The 19,919-nt window shown below is 45.6% G+C and overlaps 1 protein-coding gene across 1 annotated transcript; it reads right to left on the reverse strand.

Moving 5' to 3' along the window:
* Positions 1-1,562: 1,562 nt before the first annotated feature.
* On the reverse strand, positions 1,563-19,293 carry TSPAN33 (tetraspanin 33). The gene is made up of 8 exons (XM_021002323.2): positions 18,944-19,293; positions 9,134-9,191; positions 8,376-8,503; positions 7,850-7,924; positions 6,114-6,209; positions 5,226-5,354; positions 4,379-4,540; positions 1,563-3,858 (listed from the first exon to the last, which is right to left on the reverse strand). Exons 1-8 carry the CDS (start codon positions 19,046-19,048, stop codon positions 3,757-3,759), a joined length of 855 nt encoding a protein of 284 aa, XP_020857982.1. The 5' UTR covers positions 19,049-19,293; the 3' UTR covers positions 1,563-3,756.
* Positions 19,294-19,919: the final 626 nt, after the last annotated feature.

The following is a 19,919-nucleotide window of genomic DNA, read 5'->3' on the forward strand; positions in this document are numbered from 1 at the left end:
GGTGGGTGGGGAGGGAGGAAGGGAGAAAATTTGGAACCCAAAGTTTTAAAAACAAATGTTAAAAAATGTTTTCACATGCAACTGAGAAATAATATATATGGGCAATGGGGTATAGAAATCTATTCTGCCCTACAGGAAAATTGAAGGGGAAGAGGATAAGAGAAGGTGGGGAAGAGATAGAAGGGAAGGCATATTAGGGGAAGGGGTATTCAAGATTCATGCCATCTTCGGGTGGGGGGAAGGGTGAGATGGGGAGAAAATTTGGAACTCAAAATCTTGTGGTAGTGAATGTTGAAAACTAAAAATAAATAAACAAAAAAAATTAAAAAGATACATACTCAACACACAGGGTCTAGAGTGGGGATAGGGAACCTGTGGCCCTCTAGTCCACAAGTTCAGCCCTTTGACTAAATCCATACTTCACAAAACAAATCCTCTTAAAAAGATTTGTTCTGTAAAACTTGGACTCAGTCAAAAAGCCATACCCAAGGACCTAGAAGATCACAGGTGGTCCCAAGGCTGCAGGTTCCCTACCCCTGGTCTAGAGGGATGGGGCAACTAAGTGGCACAGTGGATAAAGTGCCAGGCCTGGAGTCAGGAAGACTCATCTTCCTGAGTTCAAATCTGACCCTTGGCAAGTCACTTAACGCTGCTCGCCTCAGTTTCCTTATGATCTGGAGAAGGAAACAGCAAACCACTCCAGTATCTTTGCCAAGAAAATCCCAAATGGGGTCACAAAAAGTTGGACACAACTGAACAACAGATGCATGGCTATTTGTGATTTTCCTGGGAGAAGTCTCAGCACCACAAAAACTGGAGGAGCCCTTGGCATTCAAATAGTGTGTCAGCCCTAATTTCAGAGAAAAGGATTTGATGTGGCAGAACTGAGGGAAGTTGGTTTGCAGCCTACACTCCAAGCTCAGTGGGTTGAAGTTGTTATTAATGAGACATAGGTGTGGGAAATAGGAAAAATAGGTGAGTGGTAAAAGACCCTGAGGAGATGGACAGAAAATCTTTCTTTTACCACCCTGGGGTACTTTTATTTCCACCCCAGGATCCCCCACTTTGAAGTTGGAGGGAAGAGCTTTCCCCCACCCCCCCCAGATAAGAGGAAGCAAGGACTAGGACTGGAATTCAGGGCTTCCTGGCTCTTTTCAACTGTCCCAGTTCTTTGATTAGATTTACTCTGGATTAGAAGGACCAGTGAGTCCTCCTATCCAAGTCAGCCCCAAGAGTAAGGTAGACACTGCCCCCACTCCCAAATGGCTTTGGCAGCGTGGAAAGGAGCAAAAGCATAAAAGTTATGTCCCCTAGCCCCAGTGAGCATTACCAGGCAACAGTTCTCCTCTCCTACCCCCTAGAATGAAAGGCTCTTATTTGTTGTTTTTGTTGTTTCTTTTTCTTTCCCAGTAGAGACTAAATCAGGAGTGGGGAACCTGTAGCCTGGATTCCTGGACTAAACTACAGGCCAGGTGCCCCAGTGGCCCGTGTAGTGCCCTTCAAGAATCAGGAGGGGCTTTGGGACAGTATATTTAAGAGGAAAGGATTCAAAAAGAACTATGTTCAGTCCCATTCAGTGTTTATTGTATGAACTTTCCCTTCTCAGCCTGATGGACAGCCCCACACAAGGAAAAAAAAACCCTTCCCTAGTCCTTGCCATGCCCGTTTTTGCCTTAGAGGTACATATTTTAAATCTAATTGTATCAAGACTTTTAAAGGGATTGAACCATCCTGTACACAGTCTGGACAGGCCTGAAATCAGGGACGGGGTTCGAGCACCAGAACTCTGGGGAAAAGTGGGTTGTGACTGACTCAATGGTGGGGAGGAGGGCTGCATGAGCACTAGCCATGGGCCCCCTCTACCTTCTACACTCCACACTCCCCCCAGCGTGGAGGCTGGGTTAGGACATACTACTCCGAGAACCTGGGGGCGGGGCGAGAAGATGTGCAGGGTGGGACCACCCACTAAGCCCCAGCTGTGCTTAGCCCCGCTAAGTATCCGCTGGAGAAGTGGCCACGCCCCTCCAGGCTCCCCGCCCACGCACAGCCACGGAGGCCCAAGTAACTGGGAGCAGTCTCCATTCAGTCTGAGACTATGGCAACCCTGCTACCCCCAACCCCCACCCCGCTGGAGGCCTGCGGAAACACCAGTCTCCAGGCCCGGAGAGGTGGCTGCTCTTTCTCCATCTAGACTGGAGCAGGGTGGGCTGAAGGCCAGGAAGCCTGGATGAGTTGGTCTGTGCGCGTCCCCGCACGCAAAGCCTTCAGAGAAAGGTAGGGCAGAGAGAGCAAGACCTGGCCCGGACCCGGGAGGGAGGGATTCTTCTCCCCACCCTAGAATGGAGAGGCTGGACCAATGAGCGAAGTGACTGGATTTCCTGACACCTGCCCCGCCCAACTGTTGAATGACATGTTTTCCTAATTAAAGTGATTTGAAATTAGTTTTGTTTGGAGACGTTTATGACACCACTTGAGATAATTAGGAAACCCCAAGGCATCTCAAACACTAGATTGGGAATCACTAAGAATTGGGGTACCCAATTGGAGAGGTGGGGATGGAAAATAGGGATAGATCACTTCCACGGTACTGAGGCCATTAGAGAGCTATTTTGCTCCCTGCCAGTCCTCCCTCCCTCAAAACAGGGCACAAGAGAAGGGTTACCACCCAGAAGGCCCGTGGCCCTCACCCTGTCTCCTCCAAGCTTCCAGGACTGCATGGTCATAGAGCTGAGCTCAGCACAGATGAATACTTTTTACTGCACCTCCTTTTCTAACGCTGCAGGATTCCTGTTTCTCACCTGGTAGAAAGACAGAGTTCTGGGATACACACAATGCCAGTCTTAGTGCTGAGAGATGGGGAAGGCTAGGAGGTTATTGTTTTTTGTATCTCCATGTGCCCAAGAAAATGCCTGTTCATGGAGGAAAGTACCAGGTGAGAGGAAGAGGGTAAAAAGGTACAAGTGGCTGTGTCACCTCCTTGGCTGCTGCTGGGACGGTCCCCCAGGCACAAGCCAAAAAAGATATCATAATTCCAAGCTTTTTTTTTTTTAAAGATGAATGTGGCTGCGGCAGCTTTCCCTGCCCCCTTATGACCATATTTCCATAGAAATGAAGGAGGGGTCAGGATGGAGTTGGCTGTGATTGTCTAAGGGGGACCACGGAATAGGGAGTTGGCAGATATATCCCTTTCCACAGTCCTACCCAACACATACATAACTGTCCCCATTTGACTCCTACGATCACTACCCTCCCCCTACCTCAGAGTCAAGCTTCTGGGGCTGGTACCATGCCAGCTGGACCCAGGGCAGGGGCTACTGGTGTACTATTCCCTCCAGTGCGCAAAGCTAGTTGGCACTAATTTAAGAGTGTCCAGGGACAGAAAAGGCTGGGCTGGTTACTGTGATGCCTGCATGAGGAAAAGGCTGGTCCCTATTGCAACACTGCATAACTGGAATCCCCTAAAACATTTTTTTGTTTAAACGCAACTTTAAAAAACCCCAAACAGACCCAACAGATAAAAACAAAACCAAACCAAAAAACCTCTCTCAGAAAACTGTGGCACAGCCCAGGGTGAGGGAGGACCATCCTTCTGTGATGAAGGCCATCTGCATGTCTTGCCTTTGTCTGCTTGTCTGGGGCTTGCTCTTCATCACTGGGCAAGGGGAATCCAAATCTCTGTTCATTGCCCAGAGCTGTGCCCAGTGCTGTCAGTAGATGATGCCCACCTTTCATCCCGGTGGGGGAATGGATGGGTGTTCAGTACCACGGGTCAGCCCGGTGCTGCCGATTGTAGAGTTGTAACTTGACCTGATCTTTGATCTGATTGATAAGGATCTGAGATAGCAGGATGCCCACCAGCTGAGAGAGGCAAAGGAATTTGGTCTTTAACATTACTCCTTCCCCTGTTCTTTGCTCCCCATCTCTACTGCTGAGTCCCAGGCTACCTGCCCTGCCAGGGACAGCTTGCAGTTGGGATAGAGGGCTTGGAGTCAGGAAAATCTGAGCTCCAATGTGGCCTCAGAAACTTACTAGCTGTATGACACTGGGCAAGTCATTTAATTTCTGTTTGCCTCAGTTTCCTCAGCAATAAAATGGCGATGATAATAATAGTGCCTCCCTACCAGGGTAAGGATCAAATGAGATAATATCTGTAAAAAGAGCATAGAATAGTACCTAGCTCTTGGCACTAAATAAGTGCTTATTCCCTTTCTGCTACCATCCTTCTTTGCCTTAGTGCCCCAGTCTCTTATATAGCTCTTTCAACACCTAGGCCCTAGTGTTGGTCCCCTGGGGTACAACCTTCTAGCAGCCTCTACAGTAGAGGAATTAGGGCTTCTTTTATCCTAACCCAGCTCACAAACTCTGCCACACGAGTTACCTGAGGGATGGCTAGGCCCAGGGCCACACCCCCAATAAGGAAGAGGTTGCTGTGGATCCAGTTGACTAGCTTGTCAATGCAGCCATTAGTGTAGATGACTTTACCAGCCTCCAGGTAGTCGAGAGCCTGCATACCTCGGCCACACATGGTGTTGATTACTGTCTGGAGGCAGAAGGAGAAAAGGAGGAAGGAAGGAAGAGAAGAAGGGAGGGGAGAGAGAGAGGGAGAGAGAGAGAGAGAGAGAGAGAGAGAGAGAGGAGAGAGAGAGAGAGAGAGAAGGAAGGAAGAAAAAAGCAAGGGAAGGAGGGAGGGAAAGGAGTAATGGGGGAAGGGAAAAAGGGGGAAGAAGAGAAAGAGGGAAGGTGGGAAAAGAGTGGGGCAGGGATGAAAAGCCAAATGGAATTCCCACTCATTTCCCACTTCAGACCCTAGTCATTAGGCTGCCCATCTTTTACATACACCACAACGGTTCTGGGGAACATTTGGAAAGTACTAGGTAGGAAGGTTTCTCCATCCAAACCCAACTCCTTTTTGTCCTGTAAATGTCTAGGTCCTTTCTCTCTCCCTCTCTTTCCCCCTCCTCCTCTTCCTCATTCTTTCCCTTCTCCTCCCCTCCCCTACTCCCCAAGATGAGACCCTTGGCCTACAGAAAAGGATGGGTCAAAAGGAATCACATTTAAGCTTCACTTAGTAGCTGTCCTGGGTGGGAGGAAGCCTAATTTTAGGGAGGGGGTAGGGATCTGACCACCCCTAAACCACTTCCCATGGATTTTTTAGGATTTCCAACCAACAGCTGCCCTTGTCCATCATCAGTGGGTAAGAGGAAACAATAGAGAAGGCACTTCACCTGGCTGGATCTGTGCAGGCAGCAGGAGAAAGGCACAGAACATCGCTCCCGGCTGGGGTTGTCTTCTGTACAGTTGAAGTACATGTTCTGGGACCAGTCCTTGTAGGAGATACCACCACAGCAGTGGAACTGCAAAGAAGCCCATCTATGCAGGTTAAGAATTACCCACTTTGAACACAGGGGAGAGCCAGAGTAAGAACTCAGAACCCTCCACAAATCCGTGTTAGGTTTTTACTGATTTTAGGAAATCTTATATGGCCCAGGGTCCTGATTCCTGTGAGCCAAAGCATTTGCTGGTCAACCCAATTGGAAGTGATCTCTACTTCCTTTCATTCCTATAATACTTTATGCCTCACCTACAGTATTGTTCACATTCTACCTTGCATGAGTTATTTGCACACCTGTCATCACTATTAAATTCTAAGCTCCCTGAGGGCAGAGGCAGTTTTATTCATCTTTGTAGAACCCATAATAACTAGCATAGTGCCTTGCACATAGTAGGTGTTCAAAAAATGTTTGCTAAAGAAATTAAATTGGATGCTGCAGATTTTCCCTTGGGATCCAAACAATGAGTGAGGGGACAACTGTAGCATATGGGAGAAGAAACAGAAGATCCATTCGAGAAAACCTCAGAAAATTGGTTGTGGAAGCCAAGAATATGGAACAGAAGCAAATAAAATCCCCCAAAGTCAAATGTCAGGTTTGGGGTAGGATTCAGCATCACCGTCACCAAAAAGCACTTATGTTTGCATGGCACTCTGATGGACACTGTGCAGAGTAAGTGGGGAGCAAAAATATTATGGGACCAGAAAACTGAGTATCTCCTGGAGTCAGCTGAGCTCTTGCCCATGGCTTCCCAGATGACTAAGCTCACCATCTAGTCCATACCTCTTTCTGGCCAAAGTCAATGAGGTTCTGTAGGTCCAGGTCATCTCGGTAGTGTACAATGGCATTGTTGATGATTTCACTCACTTTTCCACGAGCCTGCCAGAAACACAGGGAGAGATGTGGTATAGTAGGACACTCACCCCTCTTGTTTCTGCCATTTCAGAGGGCAGAATGTACTCTGACATCTCACAGAGTGTTTTTTACTTTTCTCCTGAACTTTTTGTATTTATATATTAATACAAGAAGTGGCAAAGTGTAGTGACCAGAATGCTAGACTTAAGAGCAGAAAGATCTGAGTTCACATCCTGATGACCATTAGTATGTCACAAATTCTCTGGTAGTAGTACCTATCTACTACAGTGCTTAGCACAGCATGTGACACATAAATGATGCTAACTAATAAATTAATAATATATTATATATAATAATAATAGATTAGTGCATAAATTAAAAGTGCTTAATAAATGCTGATGTATGTAATATGCTTTGTAGACTTTAAAATGCTATGTCAATATTTATTATTATTATTAGATCTCAAAGAAATGTGATATCATTGATGTGGGTCCACATATGCAGATCATAGCTTTTCTGTAAATTGGTAGATGGTCTTTGAATGTAGTTGTGGCTAAAAATTTCATTGTCCTGTAGCCAAGCTGGTAATAACTGACCAAATTTAACTAGGCTGGTCCTCAGATGACAGACATACAGTCCATCTCAAGGGCAGCCCTTGAGACCTTCCCAGTTTTGTAAAACCTCCTAGAGTTTTGTTTTGTTTAATCCAAGGTCAACTCCATATTGCAATAAGACATCAGAGGAGGAGGATTTTAGTGGAGGACGAACTTCACATAATCCTATTTTGTATTAGAGTTATTTGTTTGTTTGTTTTTTGTGAGGCAATTGGGCTTAAGTGACTTGCCCAGGGTCACACAGCTAGTAAGTGTTATGTGTCTGAGGCTGGATTTGAACTCAAGTCCTCCTGACTCCAGGGCTGGTACTCTGTCCACTGTGCCACCTAGCTGCCCCTGACAGCTGCTCTTTGTGGGGGTCCTTTGGAATGGCTTGTGGTCCAGGGATTAAGCTCATCATAGGACGAGGAAAGAGTAGCATTTGGAGCTGGAGGGAGAATAACATGGACTGTTTCTAAAGCAAGCCGAGTCCACCTTTGAGGCACTCTTGTGTGTAGTCCCTCAAAAAATACTTGTTGACTCTCAAGTTCAAGGTAAGAAACTGGAGATTTGTCAGGAGGTGTTGAACAAAAACACTGACCCCTGGGGGGAATGAAAGGAATGGCAGCTCTTTCAGCCACAGTGCAGGCTGAGCTGCTGTTTCATTTTCCTCATTTTGTCAACAAAGATGTAGAAAATCCTAAATTCCTCAGTTACTAACAACTTGATTTCTGCATTTTGTTCAGCTATTGACAGGGAAAATCTGCTGGCTAGTTTCACTCTGGATGCATCCTCTTAAAATTCTGGGAGCTCAACCCTGGAATTTGGATCCCCCAAGTTAGGGAAATAAAGGGAAATAAAACTTATTCCAAGAACAAACAAATCCTCTTCCAACCACTTTTAAATATAGTAGTTCTGGTGATTGGTCACTTGGCCTGAACTAGAATTTCTAAAGGCTAATTTTGCTTAGGAGACAGAGAACTGAAGCTAAGAAAGCTTCTAATGGAAAGGACCATTCTCCTCCTCTCTTTTTCTCTAAGATAAAAGCCTCCCTTTTACCAACCACACTACCTTGTCTGAAAAAACAAAGCCCAGGACTCCGGCAGCCAACTGGAGCAGGAACACGATGGTGAGACACAGAGAGAACTGTGGGAAGACAAAGATGGGAGAAAGAGAGTTTGGATGCACTCGCTTGTAGACTGCTGCTCCTTGTCCTGTCTTCTTGAAGAGGATGGAAGACATCACAAAGGTGATATCTTGGCTTCTGAGTGAATTGGATTTAAGTGCAGGGAGTGATGGGACTACCATGTAGCATTTTTTCTAAGACCACTACACATCCACCACTGAGCCATGCCTTACTAAATGCAGATATAATAATGCCTAGTGTATCTGAGGGGCATGGGCATAGATAATTACCGTAAGCTTTAGAGAAGAGGGAGGAGGGGTCTCCATCTAAGTTTAAAACTGGCAATAAGGTAGCCAGACCCAAGAAGTCAACAGAGATCTCAGAATGGAATCTAGGAGTCCTAGTCCGTAACCGTACGTGGGAGGAAATTATAATGGAAGAGAGAAGTACGGTTCCCTGAGGATTACTTACCGTTTGCAGGAGGCAGATGTTTTCCCGAAGGGATCCGATGCAGCCACAGAAGGTGAGCAGAAACATGAGGATGCCCACTACGATCAGCAGGATGGCTGGGTCCACTGCCAGGCAGGCCATAGCTGCCTCTGAGGGGACACACAATATAACCTGCCTCACAATTCCTGTTTGCTCCGAGATTCACCACCCTTGCCAAGCCTGACAGTCAGTTTTAGTCCTTGCTTATAAAAGTCAAGTCTCAGTTTTGACCACCACAAGGGGGTAGCAGAGAGCCACTCCGGTGGCTTTGATACAATATGTGATATAATGGACAGCCCTGGTCGGGAGGTGGCCATTGGTAACTGAGTGGAGGATGGTTTCCTGGCTGAAAAGTAGAAGGACATTAGGCTTTTGAGCTCTGCATATTTCAGTTCCCAGGATTATTGCCAGGAGGTTGGTCTCCATTAGGATGTCAAGGTCTTGTTACCTCACTGCTAGGGGAGGAGAATTACTTTGCTTCCTAACCCCCGACCACCTCAGTCCTATGCTTTTGGAGTTGGGTGCATCTTGAAAGAGTCCAGGAGAGTTACCAAGCCTAGAGGGCATTCTACTCCGAGTAGCTTCTTTTAACTGTTGGCCAGACAGATGTCCCCAAAAGCTCTTTTCCCTACTGATGGGTTAGGGTAAAGAGGTAAGAGGAGAAAAAGAGACATGGGGACTAGCTGGAAAGGGGACAAGGTCAGGATCCTGAGTAGACAGAGAATGGGTTCTGAACTCACCTGCATGCTTCATTAGCCGTGCATAGACTCCTATGGCAACCAGTACCATGGAGATTACCTGGAAAGAGAAAGAAAGCTGACTTTTAGACTACAGACCCAAGAACTCTAAAATAGAATCCAGCTTTGGGGCATGCTAGGAACAGGACAATGAGGTGAACTTTTAGATCGCTGAGACTAAAAGCCCCATGTATGATGTGATAGAAACAATGCTCAAATTAGTGACAGTCAAGACCTGAATTCGAATCCTGCCCTTAATATTACCTGTTTGGGCAAAATCATTTAACTGCTTTAGTTTCATCTTTTAAATGGGGATAATATTCTCTTGTAGGACCCATTTCACAGAACTGTGGAGATCAAAATGAGATAACACATGCAAAGTGTTTAAAAACCTTCAATCAACATTGATTATCATTATATTAGCAAGGAGAGCTGGACAGTCTTAAGGTTGGGGTATCCTTAGGTTTGAACAGATCTGTATTCTCAATAGGCAGAGTGGAGGTTCCTTGGGGAAGAGTGGAAGGTTAGCTATTTGAACCAGATAGTGTGTTTATATATAAAAACTTGGGCTGCAGAGTGGGCAGAATTTGCCCACCTTAAATTCCTGGCTGCCCCCAGGAAGAATTAGCTCAATGGAAATCTAACAGGAGCTCCAGTAAGAGCCTTTCCTATCCTCCACTAATTAAAGTGAGAAGGACAGCCCTATGGAACACCTCCCCTTTCAATCTGCCCAGTCCCCAGGCTGGTGCTAAGCAGTGGCATGCTGTCACCATGGTGATGGCTGGGGCACTGCTTTGGCTGATGGGAGTTCTCAGCAGCAGGGACTCAAGCAACTCAATGGGGAAGGGGTCAAGGCGCCCCGGGGTGGTTGTTGCTGGCCGAGCCCCTCCCTCTGCTGTGGCTGGAGGAAGACAGCCTTCGGGGTGGTAGACTTGGGAGAGGGAGGTAGGACAGTGGGAGGGCTGTGGAAATTGGCTTCCAGGGACAGGATCAGACTGGACCACAAGACTCAAAGTCATTTTTCGAAGAGGCCTCTTTAGGGGCACCTTAAAGCTGCAAAACAGTGATGGCACCAAAGGACACAACATTTTCGTGGACCCTTTGCCACTCGTCTCTACCCTCACTGGTACCTCTTCTGGGGATCCTTCCCTGCCCCCCTCACCCCATCTCTTTCAAGGATTCTTTCCCACCCTAGCATCTCTCTCTTCCAGGGACCGTTTCCCAACTCTCTTTCCTTAATGTTAGCTCTGCCTTCAGACAACACTTTTTGGATAAATGGCCTCTTTATTTCTGTTGAGCCCATGTTCTTATTCTCCTTGGACTTTTTTTTAGCATGTCTAATTCTAATCGAGATCCATAACTTTTTGCTAAGTAGTCCCGACACAGCAAAACTAAAAATAGCAAGTACAGAATTAGAGATGTCTATTATCCCAATGTAATTCACTGTAATTCCATTTATAAGCCTATAATTATATGGAGGAAGAGGAAGACCCGGGGGAATGACAGGAAGGTGTCTTCCTTTCATCCAGAGACACATTCAGGGTCTGCAGCAGCAAAAGCAAGCAAATACCAATTTTTTCTTTTACATCAGGTGCCTAACCTCACCTCTAGGCCTCCTCAGAGTCATTTATCCCTCTCCCTCTGACCTGGTCTTTTGAGTCCACTTGTCCCACTAGAACATTCTGGTAGGTCCCTTTCTTTCTGGGTAACAACAGAAAACAACAGCAGCATCTGCTGATGATTCCACCTCATTTTTCTGGCTATCAGGATCTTCCAGGGAACAAACTCCTTAGGAGGCAGTGTGGGAGGCTGAAGACTGCACTGGACCTGAGGGTTAGAGGATCTGAGTTTTGGCTCACGCTCTGCCATTTACTAACTGTGTGATTTAGGCAAGTGATTTATCTTTGCTAAGTCTCAGTTTCTTCATCTGTAAAATGGGAGAAATATTTGAACTACCTACCTCACAGGGTTGTTGTAAAGATTAAAAGAAAATGTTTAGAAATTGCATTTTAAAATGTAATTTTAAAAAACTAACAAAAATCTGTTTTCTTTCCATTTACCTCTCACCTCCCATTAGGGAAAAATAAAAGAAAAACAAAATCCTTTTAAATAGTCAAAGCAAATTTCTGCATTGGCTCCATTCCAAAAAAATATGTCTTACTTTGTTACCCTGAGTCCATCCTATCTCCATCAGGAGGTAGGTAGCTCACTTTTATCATTGGTTCTCTGGAATCATGGTTGGTCAGTATTCTTAAGTCTTTCAAAGCATGTAAACTGCTTTTTAACTGTAAAATGCTACATAAGTACAAACTAATATTATTATCTTATAGACATAACTGTGCAAGGAAAAAAAAGACATGCTTGTGAGAAATTCTACATGAATTAAAATTGTTCTAATTCAGATCATTTCAAACGTACTAGGTAAGCTGCGTTGGACCGACTGTCTTCTCTGGGCCCACTGTACTATCATCATTCATCTATCTTCCTGAGTCAGCTGGAGACTAGTATTCATCTACAACTTCTCAGAACAATGTGTTTTAGTGGAAAGGACACTAATGTTGGGATGGGAGACTTGGGCACAAGCCCCCCTTCTGCTATTAACCTGACTTGGAGATAATCACTTTATCATTCATAGCCTCACCTTCTTCCTTTGTAAAATTAAAGAGTTTGTACCAAATGATCGTGAGGGTATTTCCCAGCCCTAAAAGTCTGTGTGTCCTTGCCTGAACCAAAAAATCCTTTCAAGGGCCAGAAAGGCCAGGAACCAATCCATGGCTTACTGAGTCTGTAGTTTTGAGGGGTTTTTTTCATGTTTTCCTCAAGTGAGATTCACATGCCAAGCCTCACTGAAGAATTGAAAGCTCTAAGAAAAAGGGGACACGATGTAGGGTACTAGATTGGGACAATCAGATTGCTAGCTTTACTATGAGAATGCTGGGGACTTGGGAGCAAGGCCTTCTTTTCTCTGGGCCTGCTTCCCAGGGCATATACTTCTTTATCAAGGGAGAAACTTCCTCAGAAACTCCAGAGGCAGATAGGTGGTGAAGTAGATAGAGCACCGGCCCTGGAGCAGGGGGACCCAAAATCAAATTTGACCTCAGACCCTTACTAGCTGTGAGACCCTGGGCAAGTCACTTAACCCTAACTGCCTCAAGAAACAGAGCAACTCCAGAAAAGCAATCCAAGGAGAGGAGCTTGGAACAGGTTAAGCTAGCTAAGAACAATGATGTAGGTTGGAATGTGAGAGTATAAGAAAGGCTCAAGGACTGATTCTTACCTAGAGAGGGAAGAAGAATAGAATTTCTGGACATTGGACTCTAGATTTAAGATTAGAAGGGACCATAAAAACCACATAGTCCAACTTCCTCATTTCAGAGGAAACAGAGGCCCAGAGAGGTTAAATAATTTACTTTTTCTTTTCTTTCTTTCTTTTTTTTTTTTTGTAAGGCAATCAAGGTTACAGTTTGTAAGCATCTGAGTCCAGATTGGAACTCAGGTCCTCCTGACTCCTATTCATCTCACCACTTGGCTCCCTGAAAGGATTTACTTAAAGTGATTCAGGTAGTGATAAATCTAGCATCTGAACCCAGGTCTGTTGGCTCCAAACTCAACATTTTTTCCACTGTGACACGCTGCTCTATTCATCTCCTGCTTCTCCTTCATGTCTCCCAAGGGAAGTTCCCACCACAGTTTCCAACAGTAGCCTCTAGTGGCATTTAAAAAAACAAAACCCAAAACATTGCTTTATGTCCCTCTCCCCTAAGTACAACAAGAGAAGGAGGAGGAAATCCATAGGCTTTGCCTAGAGTCTACTTGGAAAATACACAGAAGATTCTGGCTGTGGGAAAAGGCTTATCCTACAGTGTGCTGAAGCCAATTGTTAAATTTTCAGTGTGAGCATTTCCACCTTGGCTCAGCAGCACTGTAAGTCAGGGCTTAATTTATTGTTTTGTTGATTGTCTAGGCTTAAGTGATGGAGAAAATGTTAATGGTGCAGTGTAAACTTAAAAGTGTGTCCTGAGCACATTCTTCCCCCTCAGAGATCCAGTTGTTAAACACTTGCCAGCAGACCCATATGCTCATCCATCCCCCTAGAGAGGGAAGTAAAGAAAAAGCCAGAGCTGGCATGGTGCCTGTGGCCTTCAGAGGCAAGGTGGCAGAGAGCCAGCATGTCTGGAGCCCAGGGCAACCCCTGGTAACTCCCTGAATCTGAGAAGAGGACACCATATTGTGTGGGCCTGAAGGTGCCCTGAAAGAAGCTTGAGTGCTTGGCTCTCTCCCGAAGTTTAAAGCAGGAGGTAGGAGAAGGTAGATTTTGAATCCAAGCCATTTTTGGGAATTCCACCCTGTGATAAGGAAAAGATCAGTGTAGAGAAAGAATAGCAGATTAATTGCCTAAAAGGCCTTTAGGAAAAGCTCCGAAGGGACAGAAATGGCAACTTTTCTGAACTTTGTACCTTTCTCAGTGCCCATCATAGGTGCTTACTCATGGAATTCTACCTGAAAGAGACCTGAGAACCATGGAGGTATAGTTAACATCCAACACTGTTAAGTATCTACTGTATGCAGAGCACTGGAGGAGGTAAAGTTCAGATAAAATATCATCCCCAGAGGCCCCAGAACTTCTGAGCATCATTCAGATTCCTGGCTCTGTGACTAATTCATTTTCTTCATGAGCCTTAGATTATAGTGACATTTACTTCTAAAGATAACATATTTTTTGTGTACGCATGTTTTGAGGTTAGTAATGTCTCTTCCTATTTTGTCCTGTTGACTCTCTTGGGACTATGTTTCTTTAGTGGCTCTTTGAATAATACCTCCTTAATAGAATGGACCAGTTATAGGTGTTATTCATAGCCCAACACTAGTCATGTTGAGAAGTGGACTTGTTGGCCTTGTTTTGTGCAGCTCTCTGTTACAGTGGTAAAAACACTGAATTTGGAGTCGGAGATCCTGGGTGTTAATCCTGGTTCATTTATTTACTTCATCACCCTACACATGTCCAATGACCTCTCTGGGTCTCAGCTTCATCTAAAATGAAGGGATTAGACTAAATGATTTCTAGAGTCCTATGACTATGTCCCACGATCTTTTAGCTTCATTCTTCACAGTTTGGCTGGTTTGGGTTCCCCAGAGTTATAAAGGGAAGGAGGTACTTAGTGTCACACAGTCAATCTAAAATCTGGGTTCACAGCCTTGAAGCTGATGGACCATTGATTAGCTTGAGATATGCTCTATCTTGAAACATGCCCAATGTTAGTGAGCAAGAAGATGGATCCTACAGCAAGAATGGTAGAGTATAGGAAAAGCACTGGGTTTCGAGTCAGAGGACTTGGCTTACAATCTGAGCTCTGCTACTATATGACACTGGTCAAGGGGTCCAGTTTCCTTATCCATGAAATGATGTAGGGTTGGATTAGAGCAGGGGTTCTTAATTTGGGTCTTTGAACTTTTTTTTTATATTTGAGAACAGTATTTCATTATAATTGGTTCCCTTTGTAGTGTTATGTATTATATTTTATTCATTTAAAAATATTCTGAGAAGAGGTCCATAGATTTCACCTTAGGTGTCTATGACACACACACACACACACACACACACACACACACACACACACACACACACAGATTAAGAATACCTGGACTAGATGGGGTAAAATCCTGGCAGCTCTAAATCCAATATCCTTTGTATGATTCCTCTTGTCCTGTGCCAATCTGGACCTGTCCTGGTTTATTAGGACTGAAAGTGTGGACTTCTGTGGCTCTCCCTACATTTGGAACCTATCCCAACTGACATGTCTGAGTGCCAGATGGAACAAGCGAGTATCAGGGTAGGGATAAGCCCCCCCAGTTATATTGGGTGTGCCACCTCAACCCTTCAGCCTCTGCATCTGGCTGATAAATACATATCTTCTCTCTCCTTTTTTTCTCTCCCTACTCTACCTCCAATCGTTGCATTTCATCAGTGCAGGAAGAAAAGGGGGTATTAGTTACTTCTGAACTAGGAAAGATATGTAATTTCCAGGATCCTGGGAAGGTTCATTCAGGTCTAGCGATCCTAAGGAGATATCACCTCTACACAATTAATAGCCTGGCCATAAATATATAGGAGGGTAGTCTCACTCAACCAACAAGTATGTATTAAGTATCTATTATGTACCTACCTAACTACCTAATGTCCTTGGCTTAAGCAGTAGCCTTAAGGCTACCAGAGAAGACAAAGATACATATGTAGGTATCTACAAAATAAATGAGGTCATTTTTTTGAGGGGAAAAACACTAAGCAGCTGGGAGGATTAGGAAAGGCTTCATGCAGAAAGAGGTACTTGAGATGATTATTGAAAGAAGCTAGGGATTCTAAGAGGCAGAGATGAGGAATGAGCACATTGCATGAATGGGTGATAGAGCAAAGGCATGGGGACAGTCTCAAATGTTTCTAAGCAAAAGGAATAGTATACGGCATTTAAAAAATTGCTATCCTATTTTTCCCCCTTTATTATTTATTTATTTTAATTTTCAACATTTATTTCCACTAGATTTTGAGTTCCAAATTTTCTCCCCATCTCACCCCTCCCCCTACCCTAAGATGCATTCTGAATACCCCTTCCCCTAATCTGGCCTCCCTTCTATCACTCCCCCGACCCTTCTAATATAGGACATTCTTGGTTCAGACTCCACTCTCTGAGAGCCAGGGTCAGACTCTAGGTAACTCCTATGGATGGAGCTTCTACAGAAGTAGTGATAGATACTAGCTGCCTTCCCAGTATGTTCCAGGCACAGACGCAAAACAGCACCCAAATAGTTCTCCAGCCCCCTTAACAGGTCAGAGCATACTCTGGTTGTGAAAGAAGCTGGCCAGCAGTACTGGTCTTTGGAGCCTTCAGACATAAAGGAGAGAAGGGTCCTAATTAATCATAAAGCTGATAGGGGCCACCTTGAAGGTCATCTCTAAGCTCCTTGTTTTATAGACAAAGACAGAGGTCCCAAGAGGTTAAATGATTTGCCCAAGGTCACGCAGCTAATAAGTGGCAGAAGTGAGATTTGAATCTAGGTTCTTTGGTGCCAAATCCAGCAGTGTTTCCAGTGAACCATACTGGTAGAATGACTGAACACTGTGTAGGAAAACAGCAACAACCACTCCATGGAGGATGAATGGGAAGATCATCATTCTGCTTCCATATCTCCATCTAGGGCCCTAGCTGAATGACGTAGAGTCAAGAACATGGCCCAGGGACTGGGAGGTAGGAGAATCATTTATTACACATTCTTTTTTTTTTTAACATACCCTTTAGAAAAGTCATCACTCCACAGAAGAGGTCATAGAGAGATTCATTTCTAGAAACAGACTGAGGTCTAGTGCTAAGGTTGAATCCTTTACTGTTAAATAGCTATTAGACAGGAATTCTTTTCTCTTAGAAGGGGAAAAAATGAAGCACAGAAAGGGAGATACCTTGACTCAGGGTCACACTGCAAGTTGGTTAGAGAACTGAAGACCTTCTAGAACTTAGGCTAAGGTATATTTGAGGAAGAGCACTCATTATTCTGACTCAAATTCTTCCAGTTTGGCTGCTCCAAGTTCCTTCTTCTACTGAACACATTATTTCCTGACGGTGTGAGGGGCTAAGCTCTCTTCCTCGTTATAAGCCTCTCAAACCCAGCTGAGAGGGAGAAGGGGGAAAGTACAGAGACAAATTTCATGAACTAAAAGTGAAACAGAACAAAGTCACTGAGCTGTGTCCACTGGGAGAGAACAGCTGTGGCCAAGAGGTTGCTGAGGAGTCATGTGAAACACAGGGCAAAGGAGAGTCAGTTAAGTTAGAAGTGGGGGGGGGTGGCGAGGTCATTGTGATGACAATCCTGGACCCACTACCCCCAGCAAAATAGCTATCTGAAGCAGGCCTTGTGTGGGCACCAGGGAGGGAGGTTTCAGTAGCATTTGTCACCTACTTGGAAAGACTGAGGTAAACAATTCTCCTTAGCTCCAGACCATGGTGAAAAGGGATTTCCTGCCACTCCTCAATACCTCTCCTCTTCCCCTCACCCCCCAACTTCAGACCAGAGGCTCACAACAGTAAACCCTTGAATGGTCATTAACTGGTGACATCCCAATCATAGGCATGGGCTTTATTTACCCAGAGGCAACAAGGTAAAGTAGAAAAGGCACAGAAGGGAGACTCAGAAACTGTGTTCTCAGCTTTGTGTCTACTCCTAGACTAGTGCCATTAGTGTGACATCAGGCAAAGCACTCTGTGGACCTCAATATTCTTTTGTGTGTGTGTGTGAAGCAGTTGGGGTTAAGTGACTTGCCCAGTGTCACACAGCTAGGAAGTTTCAAGTGTCTGAGGTTGGATTTGAACTTAGGTCCTCCTGACTCCTGCACCACCTAGCCACCCCCTTGGACCTCAATATTCTTATCTGTGAAACAAGCTGGAGTGGTTCACTAGATAATTAAGGTTCCTTAAAGGTCTAAAATAACCCTATTATGTGACCCTCAGCTCTGAATTTCTTTCTGTGAATTAGCTGAACTTCATCCCTCTGAATCACTGGGATTTTCCCCCTGGTGTGCCCATGGGCTAATTCAACTCTGATGCCAAGTCTCAACACTTAACATTTATTTTCCTTATATGTATTCCATACTCAGACCCTCTTGAAGACTTTCTATGATTGGCTTAGAGCTCTGGTCTGTATCTTTTTTTTTCCTGGAAACGATTTAGGTTCACTCATCCTCTGTATTTCAGGTCTGAGTTCTAGGATGTAGGCAGAGTCTGGACTTAGACAAAAAAGCACCCAGAGAGACAGTTTTGGAGACATGGGAGATTCACTGGAATGGCCAAAGCAGGGAAGGGTTACTCCAGGTACTCTCTGTGGGGCATCCCAGGATATGACATCTTTCCAGGAGATCCATCAGGCATTTGGGGAGCTGAGATACTAGATCTTCCTTCCAAATTTTGAGTGGCAAGCCCAGACAGGGTATTTCTGCCTTCCCTACCATTCCCTACCCAAGCCTCACTCTTGTGCATAAGCAACTATACACTCTCCTGGATTCCAGACATTGCCAAGTCTTTCTAACTCCAGCCAGCCAATTGGGATTTTGTCTGGACCCCTAGCTGCATGTCCCAAAGGCATAGGCCTCCTTTAAATAAGTCTAAAATTGCTAAAAGCCAGACATAGTATAACCTTGTTCTGGGAAAGAGAAGGCAACAGGTGAAGCAGTCAGTCAGGTGAAACGCATTCATATCCAGAGGCTATTCCTGTTCTAGGCCACAGCAGAGGTTATAAAGGCAGCTAACAGGGGAAGATTTCCACCCCCACGGCATAGAATCCCCTCTTCCGAGGGAATGCCATTGCTTTTTCCTCCTTTTCCCCAAAGTGCAGTCTCTCTCAGATTGTAAGCTGGGAAGTCCCCTGTTCTAACCTCAGAACTGATTAGCGACCTCCTTCTCAGACCCGGGTTACACAGATGGTTCCCTGAATCCAAACTCAACTCTTTAGCCAGACAAAAACCCCGACAGGGTGGTTCCTTGGGGATCAAAGGTTCCACCACAATGCTGCCTAGATCAAACACCAGCTTTGTTCCACCTCCTCCCCACACAACATCGCCCCAGTGTTTTGCCCGGGGTTAAATCATCCCAAGTGCCTATCTCCAGAGAAAAGGATTACAGTGCCCCTCATCACACTACATTCTCCCTGAGCTGGGCATCCTGAGCTATCTAGCCCTTGTTGCTTTCCCCTTGCCACAGACCAGATACTACCGGATTTTCCGTCTTCAGATCGTCTCAACACCAAGTGCACAATCTTCGGACGGAGACTCACCCAAAAAAGCATATTGAAGAAAAAGAGCAGGTATTTCACCACGGGGCTGACGAAGGAGAACTCCTCTCCATTGACTGCCGGCGCTGGCCCCGATCTCCGGGCCATGGCCCCGCTGCCGCCTCCCCTGGGGGGCCTATTTCCCTGGTGACTGCTCTGCCCACCTGCTCACACCGTGCCCAGGGACATAGGAGTCGCGCGCCCTGGGAGGCTGCTGGACAGCGGGAGACCGTCCCCGGGAACGGAAAGAATGTCTGAGAGAACCGCTGGAAGCCAGCCTGAAGCCAGCGCCAGCAGGCGAAGCAGCCCCGATAAGTCCGCGGCCAGAGGACCACCTCCTCCCCTCCCCGCACCCAGGAAATTTGGCCCGCCCCAAGCCACCGCCCATTGGCACCGCTGTCGGCCGTCTGGCTTCTCATTGGACTGTCGTTGATGTCACTAAATACCCAGCCATTCCCTCTTCTCCCAGAGGAGAGGGGAACACCTGTTCTATGAGGGATAACTTCTTAAAGGGTCAGTAGTTTTTCCTGGCCTCCCAGAACAGGGGAAGGGCCGAAGCTGCAGCTCCTCAAGTGGAAAGAGGTGAGGGGGAGGAAAGGTACACAATCCAGCCACTGCACACACATGCCAAAATAAGTGCACACACATAATAGTCAAATTTTGGTGGGGGGGGGGAGCCGAGGCAGTTGCGGTTAGTGACTTGCCCAGGGTCACACAGATAATAAGTGTTGTATATGAGGCCACATGTAAACTCAGGTCTTCCTGACCGCAGAGAGAGTGCTTTATCCACTGCGCAACTTAGCTGCCCCAATAGTCGACTCTTCAGTTACTTTTGGAGAACCTACTATGTGCCTACCCCCTGTTCCAACTGTGGTGGGGAATCCCTAGAAAGAACAAGAAACACTTCCTGCCCTTACAATTCAAATGGGGAGACAAGTGTAATTAAATTCAACTAACACTTCTGAGTACCACAGTTGTG

Source organism: Phascolarctos cinereus, unplaced genomic scaffold (genome assembly GCF_003287225.1).
Source record: "Phascolarctos cinereus isolate Bilbo 61053 unplaced genomic scaffold, phaCin_HiC Scaffold_1;HRSCAF=81, whole genome shotgun sequence".
Classification (NCBI taxonomy): Eukaryota; Metazoa; Chordata; class Mammalia; order Diprotodontia; family Phascolarctidae; genus Phascolarctos; species Phascolarctos cinereus.

Coding starts and splice junctions, on each gene's coding strand:
- TSPAN33 (XM_021002323.2), bottom strand. CDS start 19,048: ATGGCCCGGAGATCGGGGCCAGCGCCGGCAGTCAATGGAGAGGAGTTC. Junction 8,504..9,133: donor ACGGCTAATGAAGCATGCAG/GTGAGTTCAGAA, acceptor GTGTCCCCTCAG/AGGCAGCTATGGCCTGCCTG. Junction 4,541..5,225: donor GCCTGCACAGATCCAGCCAG/GTGAAGTGCCTT, acceptor TTCTGCCTCCAG/ACAGTAATCAACACCATGTG.